This window comes from Stegodyphus dumicola, chromosome 4, assembly GCF_044657685.1.
Source record: "Stegodyphus dumicola isolate Sdum_Otavi_A_Nest chromosome 4, ASM4465768v1".
In the NCBI taxonomy this organism is placed as follows: domain Eukaryota; kingdom Metazoa; phylum Arthropoda; class Arachnida; order Araneae; family Eresidae; genus Stegodyphus; species Stegodyphus dumicola.
The window spans coordinates 56,919,417-56,934,383 of NC_140771.1; the positions used below are offsets into that span (position 1 = coordinate 56,919,417).

The window sequence follows — 14,967 nt, forward strand, 5'->3', positions numbered from 1 at the left end:
AATGTCAATATAAAAATACCATACTCCTTTATTATTGAATTACTAACATAAAAAAATTGTTTAGGCATCGCTATATGAGTCATTACTCAAGTTGTCATGTTATGATAATGCGGTGGATGAAAGGAAAGTATAATAAATAATAATTCGCCAGATCAACGATGTATCTATGTGGAATGTTTCGGTTAGAGGTGTGTGTAGCAGACACGCAGCAACAGAGCCAAATTATCGATGGTACAAATTTATGCTAAAATGATTGTTTCTTCAATAACAAGGTATTTTATTTAATGTCTTATTTAGTGTTGAAGTAAAATTAAAAATCAGGACTTTCCAGATGTTTTATTATGTGCGGTGGGGGGTAATCAAATGCGTATGTGTAAAGCTTGCAAGAAAAATTTGGTTGGTTTTGAGGTCCGGATTTTAGACCATTCCGGATATTGGACGTCCGGATTTCGGACTTTGTACTGTATTAGGAAGGCATTTTTACTTATTTGTAAAAATTGCAAAAATATGTATAAAATACAGAAAAAATTCACGATAAGGATGAAAGACTTCATAAATGATTTTAAAACCTATTAAAATTAATTCTAGTAATCAAAGACCAAGTACAGAATACTATATAGGAAAAAAACACATATACACACAAATACATAAAATAACTTTTATTAATATGGAAGTTTTTACAATATATGACTTTACAAGAAATGTTAATAATTTTTATAATGCTTCAACCTGAAAAAGGAAAAGAAAACATATATTGATAAAATTTCAAAAGCACACCAACATAAATTTTACCAACACATATATCATTACATTGATGATATTATAGCCTTTAACAACCATAACAAAATAGAAGCTGCTAATATCTACCCAACTTGCTTAAAACTAAATAATACAAATACGGTGCAAAATAATGTAGTATACCTTGACCTAAATATTATTGATTACAATTTTATTAAAGTCTACGACAAGAGGAGAGAATTCACTTTTTCTACACTAAAGTTAACCAACTGGAATTCTAATATTTCCAAAAGAATCATCATTAACACAATTTTTTCACAGCTACTTAGAATAAAAAAAATATGTAATACTACAGAACACTTACAAGAAGAAATACTTTACTTCGTCACAATCTTGAAAAATAACCAAATTCCTCATAAAATAATTAAAAATACCTTAAAAAAAGGTGGCATTAGCCTTACCAATTTTTAGATAATTAGTTTTGGATAATGAAATTTTATGCTTAAAGCCCAATGGGACGGCATAAAGTAGATGGCTGATTCAGATAATCTAATGTAAAAATTGTATAAATGTACAGATTTTTCTCCTAAATACATTTTCTTTCCTCCAAAGATTTTGGCACTACTTTAATACTATTATTTAATAGTTTTAAATTACTTAGAAGGCCAAACTCTACTATTATTAACAAATCGGGCCTTTTCATTTTTCATAGTAGCTTGACTGCCCTCTAGCTTGAATAATGACGACTTTTATTAACAAATGACTTTTTTCCAATTTACTCTTTCTTTTGTGGACAAAAATAAGTAATTTTAGCTGAATTAGCCATTTTCACTTACTTTTAGCAGTTTTGTTCTTCTAACAACTTGACTGACGCCATTTTGAGTTCTTTCCATGTCTTTTCTCGTTTGTCACACCCTTCTATAAAAAAAGGGGGTATAGGAATTCCCGCCAAACTACAATCTCAGCCCATTGGCCCATGCAGTTTTTATTGTTTCCCCTACCTACGTCACACGACGAAAAGGAAGGTTGGTTTTTCATGGAGGGGTTTTGAACCTCTTTCTAAAGATTTTTCGGATGGAAAGGACGGCACCTCTCAGGTCAGTTTTTTCGTTTCTATTGTCTTGTTTTTTTTTTTTTTTTTTTTTTTTTTTTTTTTTTTTTTTTTTGTCCTAATAAGACCCTACGATGTTTGTTTTCTTACAAATTTAATTCCATTTTTATTTGATCACAGCACCATTATCTTTATAAAAGTTATATCTTCTTTAAGCTATACAGGACCAGGCCATACGTTGTTGTAATTTTTGACTAATAGCAGACCGCTATTTATTTTATTTTAATTTTACTATGCTCGGAGTTGCAATTACTTTTAACACCCTAATGTGTTTTTCGGCGGACGCGTCGGGGAAAAGGAACAGAGCAGTGAAGCTCCAAAAAAGATTTTTTTGGGAATATTCATGTTTTTTATAAAAAATTTTTCGCATTAAACAAGAGCTTCAATGGTCTGTTTCGGTGAAATGCGTAATGGTATTTAACCTAGTTCGACACTCAGTTTTTTTCCCTTGAAAAGCCAATTGAGGGTACGAGTGGGTTAATTTACCATTTTCCACTATGTAATTATTGTATTTTTGTATTGTTGCATACTATGTTTTCATTTTAAGTATTGACATTTTTTCAGTCCATATTTTTTTTTAAAATGTTTTAAATTTTCATGTATATATATATATATTTTTTCCGTCTATCTATTTTTTATGTGAGTTAACTTTTCACATATCACAATGGTCAGATTAATTTTTTGCATGCATCAGCATGTCTTCCAACATTAATTTTGGCAGTCTTTTTCGGGAGTTTACAATTTTTTTCCAGTTTTTCCAGACAAATATTTCTTTTTAGTTTATATTTTAGTAATACAGCGTTGAAATATTTCGTGGAGCTACAGCTCCTGGTAACTTTTTAGCAAGATCGCTGCAATATTTCTACCTACTACTATTATTTCACAGCCAAATAAAAGTTATACTAATCTATTTTTTAAAGGTAGAAATGCTGGATCATAATGAAATCACAGAACAAAATCAAAAGAGATAGAAAGAAAATAAGTGACACAGAAATGATAAATTGTTACCAAAATTATTACATAAAAATATCTTTTTATTCAAATATCATAAAAATACTGCATTAACAATAAGCACATTTTAAATCAATATACCCCAAAGAATACTGCTAAAAGTAAAACAGGGTTCATAGCCACATTTTAGTTAAAAAAATAAGCACCTATAAGCACTTTTCAAGCACATTTTAAGGAAAAAATAAGCACCTGTCTAATTACATTATACACAACTGCATAACCTTAAAAGAAAAATTAGACTTGTAATTTAAAATATGAGCAATGCAATATCTATTACAAGAATGAGCATTACCTTAACAATGGAAAACAATTAACTTTTTTTTTTTTTTTTGATTTTAAATGACAGTTCAATTTACAGAATTAGTTTACAATGAGAGAAAAAAAACTATGCAGAACTAAACTATATTGCAAAATTTAATGATGATATTTCAGTTGAAAATATAGAAAATAAATAATAAGCCATATTAATTGTATTCATTTGGCACCTAATAATAAATACAATTTATTTTTTCACTCATATTAATATTTAAATAATTTAACTTAAATCAAAATTCTGAACATTTTCTAAATTTTCATTCCATAACAGTTTTCCCTTTACATATATCCCAAACAAAGTAATTTAAGTAAAAAAGAGGCACATTTCTGAAATCAGAAGACGGGAAATTGCTTCATGCAGTCATCCTTTAACAGTAAAAGCTTAACTAGCCCGCATTCTTGGAAATTCCCGTATATTCCGGATAGTAACTGGAAAAAGAGGAGTGAGGGAGATTGTAGCCGTTCTTTAGATTTAAATTTAAGCTAAATAAATTATTTTGACATTTCGATATGTGCATCATATAAAAAACAACAGAACTGAGAAATATTCTGCTTAGAAAGCACAGTAAAACTCTGCTTATCTGCCTTGCAGTTCATAAACAAATCTCAGACTGAACATCAAAATTAATTATCAATGCAAAATACCGCAAATGTTATTGCGCAATACGTGCGGCGTAATTCTTCCGTATGTGATATTACGCAATCGGAATCAACACCTGCCAGTATTCGAGAATAAAGAACTAAATAAAGGAAAAGAAAGAGACTTACTAATCTGGGGTGTTTCTGATTCTAATTTTCAACAGACTGTATTAAATTTCCGGAATAGAATCAATCTTCGCTTGGGTTGGGTAGACCGCAAAAACTTTTAATCCTATTCAATCCAGATTGGACAGTGACAAAAAAAAAGTCCACTGCTTCAATATTAGAGATTTTGCGGAGAAACTCCCAACCTCCGTACTGTATAATGTATTGGCAAAGAAAATGAAATTATTTTGACTATTCAATTACTTTCCTTTTATTTAAGCCATTCCGAATATTATTCCTTAGAAAGCTAATCTGTGTAAAAACACACCCATTTTTGGAAGTTTATCTATACTTCAGCAGTTACTGCAACTATATTATTATAAATATTCATACATATGCTCATAATATAAGCATAACGATCACAATAAACATGAATATGAACTGACCACACGGAACGAGAATGCAAATTATTAAAATCTTGATAGAAATTCAAACGTGTGTAGTTTTTGGGTGGGAGGAAAAGAATAACGAATGTACCGGAATTTTCTACCGTTTTCGCAATTCTTTGGCCAATGGAATGACGTGCACCTGTCTGTACTCTCGCGCGCACCATAGGTTACGTTAATGCGGAGGAAGGGGGGAAAAGCAATTTCCGGGAGTATGATTCACCATCTGATGTTGCATATAAGGAAGAAAAGTTGTTTATTTAGTTTCAGCTTTGGTACGGGGAAAAAATGCGCGTTCATTAAAAACAAAGGATTTAAAAAAAGCACTAAAAGCAAAAAATAAGCACTAAAAACAAAAAAAATAAGGGCTTTAATGAAAAAGCAAGCACTTATAAGAGCCTTTATATTTTATTTTCAAATATAAGGACTTATAAGCACTTGTAAGGACCGCTACAAACCCTGTAAAATAATGATAATAAAAGTAATAATAATATGATCTTTTTGAATGAGCTTATATGCTTATTCCCTCCTGAAAAACCCATCATTTAAAAAAACGCATTGATCATGCCTAAATCTTTAGAAATTCTCAGTGGCACAAGAGTGCTAAAAATTACTTAAGATACATTAAGAATTCCTTTACTACCACAAAGTTAATTATAAATGTAAGCATGAATAGCAAATTATTTTACAGTTTGCTATTTATCAACTGAACTACCAATTTACAGACCTCTAAGACTCACTTGAGCTTAGAATGCTGAAGCTATAAAGCATTTTGCCTTTTATATTCATGCTAAAAATAAAAAATTACGTCATACCATTTTCCCCAAATAAAAATGTTGAACACATTTACTTTATGAACAATCAGATAGTATAATTCATAATCTAAAGAAAAGATGCATTATAAAACAGAAAATTTCTTCAAGAATTTGAATTTCTCTATTAGGATAATTGAAATATAAAATTGTATCCATGTAAGGTTGTTTGTAACTATGTTAGAACAAAAAAACAACTTAATACAGAAAAATAACTTAAAGATGATTTCATTTCTTGATTAATTTTTTAAATAATATAATGATTTTTTTAATTCACCCCAATTCCCTAATTATTCTTAATCTGCTATGATGCCCTGACAAGCAATATCATTCTAAAGAAAGAAAAAGACTTACCTAAATATATATGTTGTTCCAACATTGTTTCCAACTGAAAGATATCCACTATTCAATGAAATATCTAATGCATTAGGATATCTTAGCTCATCTTTTAGAGGAAAGTTAGAGAATACTGTCATACTGGGAAAATGAACCTTGAAGATAAATAAATAAGAGAAATGAATGGAGAATTTAAGGAGACAGTCCTTTAAGTCTACATAAAATATATTAAATATATGTAAAAAATGTTAAAAGATGTATTAAAATTTATTACCCATTTATAAAAATTAAATTTCAGAAAGGAAGAAAATTTTACCTAAATTATGTTATTATATAAACAAGCAAGAATCTCCTAGTAATATTAAAAATAAACAAAGTGAAGACAGAATAACAAACTCTTCATCATTTTAATTTACCAGCAAATTAAAACTCTTAAGTTAGGTATTCATAGTTTTCATTGAAGCAGTTTACATAAAAAAATGAAGTTTTTAATCTAAAATTAAATATTAAAACTTGAAGGAAAAAACTGAATTAAAATATGAAATTTATAGAATTACATCTTTGTTTCCCCTGTATTTGTCAGAAATTTTTAAAGTTAAAAGCTACTTATCATTTTTAAAAAATGATCAAATATTGGTTTAGATAGTGTATGTGTTAATTTACACCTGGAACTTTAGCAAACCTTTTTACTTCCTTGTACAAAGTAAAGAAAGTATTGTAATTACAAAAAATTCCGTGTAATATATTTCAACAAAAATATCCATTTTGACCACTATCAAATGCAATTTAACAATGTTTTTGTGTGACATCTCTACAGAATAAAGGACTCTTTTTCCTCAAAAGGATTATAAAATTAATTTAAAATGGATTCAGAAAAGACTTTTTCGTGATGTCTGTATGTACATATGTACGTATGTATCTATCTCGCATAACTCAAAAACAAGTAGTTTCCGAACATTGAAATTTTATATACAGGCATGCTATAACATGTAGCTGTGCACCTCCCTTTTGGGTTGCACCATAAGTATATATATATATATATATATACCCAATCTGTGACTCGACTTGGTGACCTCAGATTTTTTTTATTCTTATATGTTTATAAATCGTGCATTGTTTGCTTTAAAAAAATGATTGAAATATGTTATTCTTATCTTCCAGATAAGGTTTGTTTTTTATCTTTAGTTAATCTGCATGCAATAGTCTTAGAATTATCATCAATTTAAAAATTATTTAAATGCGGCTAAGCCTAATTTTTTTACCATAATGGCCATATTTGTTTACATTTGAAACTTATCAGAATAGTGAATTAAATCAGTTTCTGCATCTTCAGTGTCATTTTGCCTAATGGGACCAAAAGTAACATTTCAGTTTTGTGCACTATAAAATCTGCATTGTTGCCTGCTGGCTGAATTGCTTGCTTTTGTGTAGAAACTAATTTTAATTGTTAAAAAAAAAAAATTGTTTTTATTGTTTTAACTGTATTTGGTGCTTTATGTTTTTATGTCTCTTTCAATTTTGAATGAAGATATGCAAGTTTTATGCATTTTTGCATTGTGGCGAAGTGAGAACTAAATTAATTGAATGAGAAATATATTTCTAATAAAATTCAAGGAAATTAGCCTGACCCCTTTCTGTTACACTATTTTCAATGTTTTGGATTTTTCATTAAAAATTTAAAAGGCATTAAGCAATCAATTGTTCGTGGAGCAATTTAATCCTATACAAAACTGCATGATGCTACAGGTGGACTGGAATATTCAAATATTGTAAAGTACACTGGGCTATGTATCAAAATTTCATCCCAGTTTTAATTAAAAGCACACTCAGGCATAGAATTAAAGAGTCTGATATACATCTTCTACTATCATGACTTCCCCTCTAAGGAAAAAAAAAAAAAAAAGACTTTCACATAGCCAGATTTAAAAGTGTTCCCATTCAGATAATGCACTCACACAGTTTAATGCAAAATATAAGAAATCTTAGCCAAATACTGTATCACTCAAACAAGCAGTATTGTTAACTTTGATTGCACAAAATGCTTATCAATTTTTCAGTAAACTTTTCCTTATGAAACATTAGGGTTCAATAGAATCCATTCCAGAAATGCATATTTAGAATATATGATAATACAAAATAAATTTAAGAAATCAAATTAAATATAGTTCAAAATTTCTTTGGAATAAGAATGATCAGTTGAATACAATGAAATAAAAATCTACTTATTCTAAATTCTAATAATATTTTAAAGACTCAGAGCAAATCATTAACTGATTTTGAAACAAAAAATTACTTCCAAGTCTATTTGCTCACATATTATATTACATTTATCACTGTTTTGTCAAAATATAATAAACACATTATCTTTGATAAAGTATTGTTAATGTCTGATTCCATTTTGCAATGAATTTTAATAAAGATCAGCAACTGTAATTTTGACATACATACCAGTTTAACAGCTTGTGGTTTATGTGAAGAAGACAGAGCAAGTAATTCTGAAGTACAATTAAATTTCATATTAGTAACTTCTGTTGTTAAATTCATTATAACTTTCATTGGCTTGGGGTCAGATGTTGACAGCAAACTACTATTATCATATATATTTACAACTCCAGAATCAGACCTAAAAATCACGCACACACACACACACCAAAAAAAAAAAAAAAAAAAAAAAAAAGGAAATATTTAAACATGTAACATTTGAACAATAACTATTTATAAACAGTTAAAAAATAATCATTTTTTCTATATAACTGAATTCTGTCATTATAAAGAAATGATACATTCTTTGTACAACTGGCGATTATGCTGCATTTGAAGAATTGCTATGGCTGGAAAAGTCATGATAGAATGAAAGATGATAAAATAATTTACTTTCATTTGTGTATTTCAAATACATGTGCATAAATTTTAAGATACGAGGGTTGCTTTTATTTTTTCTGGCCTAATAATGAAAAAACAAAGGTGTATGATCGAAATTGGTGTTAATGTTTTCCAAAATATTCTCCATGCAGATCAATACAATTTTGCATGTCTTAAAACCAATTTTCGAAGTACTTTTCCCGCTCTAATTGAGGTAACTCCAAAACTTGTGTTTTGAATGCATCAACCGCTTCTTCGGGTGTTGCAAATAGCTGACCACATAATTTATTTTTGATGTGCGAGAATAAAAAAAAAAAAAAAAAAAACATTGGGTGCCAAATCAAGGCTGTCTTTGAGCCCATCCACAATTCCTTTTTTTGAGCCAATGTGCGAGAGTTCGATGATGATTATCATGATGAAGAATGCTTCGCCTAGTCCTCTGCTTTTTTTGAAATTTCTCCGATGACTTCTGGCAAACAAACGGTCGTGTACCGTTTGTTTGCCAGAAGAAATTTGGGATTGACTGTCCTGCATTGCTCTAATGCCACTGTCACCACATGACTGGTAATGCCGAAGAAACAGGCAACCATTTACTTCAATGTGCTTCTTCTGTGAACAATGTCCTTCCATTTTGTTGGATTTGGCTCGTCTTGGAAGATCTACACAGTTGATTGCTGTTTTGTTTCAGGCTCACATGCATAGATCCATGATTTGTCACCTGTTTAGATGTTATACACAGCCTTTGATGCAACTTGAATGTATTTTTCCAACATTTCCTTGCACCAATTGACACGAATCTTCTTTTCAGATTATGTGGGATCCAACTCGAACAAATCTTCTTTACGGCCAAATATTCAAGTAAATTAAACATGAACAAATCTTCTTTACGGCCAAATATTCAAGTAAATTGAACATGAACAAATCTTCTTTACGGCCAAATATTCAAGTAAATTGAACATGAACAAATCTTCTTTACGCCCAAATATTCAAGTAAATTGAACATGAACAAATCTTCTTTACAGCCAAAAATTCAAGTATTGATGCTTAAACTAACTAATGCCCAATAAGGCCTCAATCTCATGATATGTCACATGACAATCTTGCTTTATCAATTCACGCACAGCATCAATATTTGCTGGCACAACAACCCATTTTGGATGACCTTCACTGAATTCGTCCTGGAACGAACGTCGACCACGATTGAATTCGTTATAACAGTTTTTTACAGTGCTGTAGGATGGTGTTTTATGACTGTATAAAGAATTAAGCTCATTGAAGCATTCGTTTTGATAATCCATGTTGAAAGTTATGAAAAATAATTGCACAAAAATGTTCACAAGTCAATTCCATTTTTTGTTAGAGATGAATTTTTCAATTTACTGTAAACAACAGAAATCATGCTAAAATGACATAATCGTATGAAAACGTTATGGTTAAAAATATCAAACTTCCAATTGGAATCGTCTGCGGTTGCCTAGCAACACTTACTGTTGCCAAGGCCAGAAATATAAATAGCAACCTTCAAGGGAAAATTTCATAGGGGAGCACTGTGTTTCATTAAATACACTACAGTTAAAATAAAGAAATCAAACTAAGACGGCTTTGAAATTTCACATTAAAGAACACAAAAAACAGAGATTCATGACTTTTTCAGTAATAATTAATATTGCTCTCTTAACAATTTAACAAATATTTTGTTAGTTCTGTTTAAATTATTCAAATGTTTTACCATAAGTAAGTACGTCTACTCCAGAAATAGTGTTAAAATTTTAAGTCATTGCTAAATGTTGCCAATAATTAAACATATATATATACACATACTTGCCAACCTATGACACTCAAAAATCAGGAGATTTTTTTAAGAAATCGGGAGATTTTTCACAATGTTAAAAAGACTTTTTAAATGAGGAAAATAAAGTTATTAATAATGAATTAACTTTAAATAGTAACTAATTCTTAAATGCAAGCAACACAAAAATACCTTACACATAAAAAACATTTTTATTACTTGCATCGTTTAAGAAAACAAAACAAAACAAAACAAAAAAACAACAAAAAAAAAAAAATCCTTTAATCAGTTTTTGTACAAATGGTATAAACAGGTGCAGATTTTGCTTTCTTTAAGAAAGAAACTTCATAATTTTGTTCATAGCAATTGCCACATAGGCCTGCTTTCACTAATAAAAGTTTTCTAATGTGTCATCACTAATATTAGATCTAAATTCAGTCCTCGTTTTCACAACAACACTGAAAATCCTCTCACACTCTGCATTACTATGGGGAACTATCAAGATGGCCAACATAATTCTAGACAGTTCTCTATATTTTAAAATTCCATCAGCATCTTTCAGTTTTCCAATTTAACTCCACTGGGTGTCAATCCTAGCTGATTTTATAACTTCATCCAAGTTTTCTAATTGTAAACTGCTATTATGCAGCTGTTGGACCTGTTTCAATTTTTCCTCCTTTTTAGAACTCCTTTCAAGATTATAATAAATATCAACAATGTGTTCATCCACATTTATTGGTAAAGAAGCTACTCCTTTTTCAGCTGCTAAATTTAAGAGGTGACAGGTGCACATCATAATCTGCAAATCTGAATTTTTCTTTCTGAAGATGCCTGCAACGCCAGTCTTCAAGCCTACCAATACTGGTGCATTATCGGCACCTAGTGCTAAGCAATTATCCAGAGGGACTGCATTTTCTTTTAAAGTTTTAATAATTAGCTGTGCTATATTAAAGCCTGTCAAATGTCCTTCCAAAGTGGGGACAGAAAGTAAACTGCACTCAATTTCTGAAGACTCTGGATTAAAAAAAGAAACAACAATTGGATACAGTTTTGAATCGGTATTATTGCTTCCATCTGTAGAGAGGCACAACGGAGCCGTTTTAATGCGATCAATAACTGAAGATTTATTTTTCAAATCCATTTCTTTAACAATTGCACCTCTTTTGGTTCTTGCACTTAAGTATTTCTTAGCGATTTCACTATCAGGAAACATTTTTCTAAATAAAGCTGCAGTGTGATCCGATGCATTCAGTGGCAGGTTGTGCTCCAGTAAAAAGGCAGAGAACAGACACTCTGCATTAATAACTTTTTGGTTCTTTGTTTCCGAAGAAAAATCTAATTTTTTTTTTTTTTTTTTTTTTTTTTTTTTTTTTTTTTTTTTCAAAACAGCTCATGTTGCCCTTGTGTTTTTGTGTACGCACATGTTTGAGACCATCCGCCCTTCCACCATGCGAAATCGAAAAATCGCAACGACAGGCAGTACACATCGCAAATTTATTACATTTCCTTGAGGAAATAATGGAAGGAAAGTCAACTGTGTACGATTTTTGAAACATAAACGAGTATTTCACCTTTCTCACAGACATAACAAAAGATGATAATTTCTAAAACTATTTCCCGAAGGCACGTGTACTCACACAACTCAGGACAAAATGACCGAAATAACTAAAGAACATCCAAATAACAGCTTGTTTTGTCCTCATTGGCTAATATATGCCAGACGACACGCAGTGGAGCACAATACCCATTGGAGAACTGGAGAAGGACGTTTCTGGATATGTATATGCTCTCACTCACAAAGCAGAAGTTATCTAATTCGCAAGGTTTTGTTTTAGATATAATCTAGAGAAAATTCATTTGCTTCGGACGTCCAAAATCACTTTTTTTGTTCATATAACAAAGTATTAAGCCAAGTTCCATAAAAATCGTGAGAAAATTTAAGAATAAGAAAAAGTCGGGAGAAATATATTGTAAATCGGGTTGGCGGGAGAGCGGTCGAAAATCGGGAGTCTCCCGCCTAAATCGGGACAGTTGGCAAGTCTGTATACATATCTGTGTGTGTGTGATATTTTCCAGCAGTCGTGAGGAAGCTTGGCATCAAAGTTCAGGTGTTGCTTTTGCAGAATGGTAAGGCAAAATTCAAATGACGAGACAAGATGATTTAGCTTTTAATTACTCATCTTTATTCCATACTTTAATTCAATTTTCACCATAGATCATGCTTTACTTCATATGAAATTCTCCAAATCGCATATTCAATAGTAGTTTAAATTAAGTACGGCTGAGTTTAAACCTTATGCGTCATCTCTATTTCTAACAAAGAAAAGATAGATTAAGCAGCAGTGAGATGTATAGCACAGGAGAAGAGGGGAACTTCTGTTAGCAAAATGGCGCACATTCGTTATTTATACCAGCGGTTACAGAATAAGCGCGAATACTCTAGAAAGTACTGGTCTAGGGGGAAGATCCTAAATTGCAGAAAGTTAAAGTTTGCTGGTTCGCAAAGAGGAAAGCCGTCCTATTTTTTATATTTTACATATATATGTGTGTGTGTGTAATATATTCAGAAGCAGAAATTTGGATGCAAAGGCATATTTAATCTTCAGTTTTATTTTCAGCAACATGTCGGCATATTAAATGCGACTGTTCCAAAACGCTTACATTTTTAATGACATTGTAGCAAGAACAGACAGACAGCAGTGTAGATGGCCAAAGCGTGGAAAGCAAGTGTGCAATGTTCAGGATGAAATCTTCAGTCAGTCTGAGTTAGTTTTGGTTTTCAAAGCATTTTGATTGGACAGTTAATATTGCTGTAAAATTATTATTGGCTGCTTGAGTTTTAGTTCAATTTTGCTTTAGTTCTGTCAACTCAAAGAGTGAAATACTATTATCTTTTTATAGGAACTTGCAACTAAAAGAATATCTGTGAAAATAAAAATGGAATATTTTGCTTAAGTCTATAAGCAGCTATTGACCTTTAACAAAGCTCAGATTGCATAAATTTATCAGTGTTAGAGGAAAAAACTTAAGGATGTTGGGGTTATTAATTTTTGAATTTAATAGTTACAAATACTTTGTTTCCTTACGCACCACCTAGTTTTCTCTTGCGTACCACCGGTTGAGAATCTTTGTTCTGTGTGACTCTCTTGATAATATGGACAAAATATAAGTGGTAGTCCATTTTATGCCATACATTCTGAAGCATAGCTGAAGTCACCAATGCAAGTGCATTAGAAATGCTTATTTTGAATTCTGGAATTGTTTTTGGCAATTTCTTTCTAGAGAGTTCTGTGATAGACCTTGTGTACGTGTTTCCTAGCTAAAAAAATTCCAGAACTCAAAATATGCATTGAAAAGTGAAATTAACAGAATTTCTAAATGGAAGAAAATTTATATATTTCACAATAGCACAAATTGTGTTGTTTTTATAATAATAGTATGAGTTGAGATACTGAAAAGATTTAAGGCTTTACAGACAAACTCTACCCCTCTTCCCGTATTTGTGATCTCATTCACATTTACATAATGGACAATTTTTACTGTCATGTACGAAGAGCTGTACACTATGTCCAGAAAAGGTACGCACTTATTTTTGCAATCATTAGACATAGACATGTTCTTCTAATTCAATTTTTTTTTAAATTACATAATATGTTATTGTATTTTTAAACTAAAAAAATGAGGTTAGTAAATTTATGAAATGATTTTTTTCTAGCCCCTGGACCCTATCATTATATTTAGTAAATGTTTAGATTCATTTAAAAAAATTAAACACAAAAAGCTTGACATCTGTAAAACAAAAATTGACAAGTTTTATTTTAATTTTAAAAGTTTTGGACTTCAAGACTTTTCAATGCCAAAAACTAGTTTTTATCACTTTTCTTGAGGGGTCGGTTAAAAACTAAACTAGCATAATTTGAGGTTGATTTTTTCTTACTACTTTATGTCATTCAGAGATATTCTTTTGTCATTTACTAGATTTTTTAATTTATAAATTTTTTTATATTAGGTATGCTAAAAGCATTCTCACATAAGTAACTAAAAGTTTTCAAATGTTAGAAAAAAATTTACTATTCACATGCACTTAAATTACTTTAGGATCCAAATATAACTGTCATACAAAATATTTATAGGATTAGAAATATTTTCCATTTTCAATTTATGCAATTAATATTATGATAGTATTGGCTATTGCTAATACTTGCACAGCCTGCCACTGTTTTCTAGAACTCTAATTCTATAAAATTCTGTGAATTAAATCTTCTTTCTTGAAAATATTTTGCATTGATTAAAACTTCTTATGATATGATAATCTGCATATCAATACTCATCACTTAATCTGTTAGCATAAGAAACCTTTTTCTAAACTGATATTTCATTTTTAGTTCAATAAAAATGTAACTGTTTTGCTAGTCAACTTGTGCATGATCTCTGAATTTTCAGGAAGCATTTCTTTTTTTAATCCTATGCCAGACCTAAGCATGACCACCATTAGTCTATGATGCGCAGCCCAATACAATTTAGAAACATTAAAAAAGTACAAGAATTTTTGACAGCATTAGCAGTTGCCATGTCATTAAGTCCAGAACAAGTGTCCAGATGGTCACTGCACATGTCCTCAGTATCACATATTGGGCAAGATGGAGAGTCTACTAAACCAAAATCTGTGTAAATGTTTCATGAGGCAGTCATGTCCAATTTTAAATCTAAAGTCAGTAACACTAATAGGTCTAGATAGGTCACAAGGTATGGGATTCTCCATTAGAGAAACCCAAATCTTCCCCTTCACCGAGTCTCCATTCT

The 14,967-nt window shown here is 30.5% G+C and overlaps 1 protein-coding gene across 7 annotated transcripts in view; it reads right to left on the bottom strand.

Annotated features, from left to right (window-relative positions):
* Window positions 1–644: 644 nt before the first annotated feature.
* wcd (U3 small nucleolar RNA-associated protein 18 homolog wicked) overlaps window positions 645–14,967 on the bottom strand; it is a 73,395-nt gene continuing 59,072 nt past the window's right edge. For 4 of the 7 annotated variants that reach the window (XM_085814927.1, XM_085814931.1, XM_085814929.1 and 1 more), the window contains exons 15-17: window positions 7,962–8,136; window positions 5,532–5,668; window positions 645–729 (exon numbers count right to left, since the gene is read on the bottom strand). In XM_085814927.1, coding sequence (XP_085671053.1) covers window positions 705–729; window positions 5,532–5,668; window positions 7,962–8,136 — 337 coding nt within the window. In that variant the 3' untranslated portion in view covers window positions 645–704. Of the gene's footprint in view, window positions 1,657–5,531; window positions 5,669–7,961; window positions 8,137–14,967 lie in introns of all 7 variants that reach the window. The other 3 variants (XM_085814928.1, XR_015040669.1, XR_015040670.1) reach the window with 3 other exon arrangements.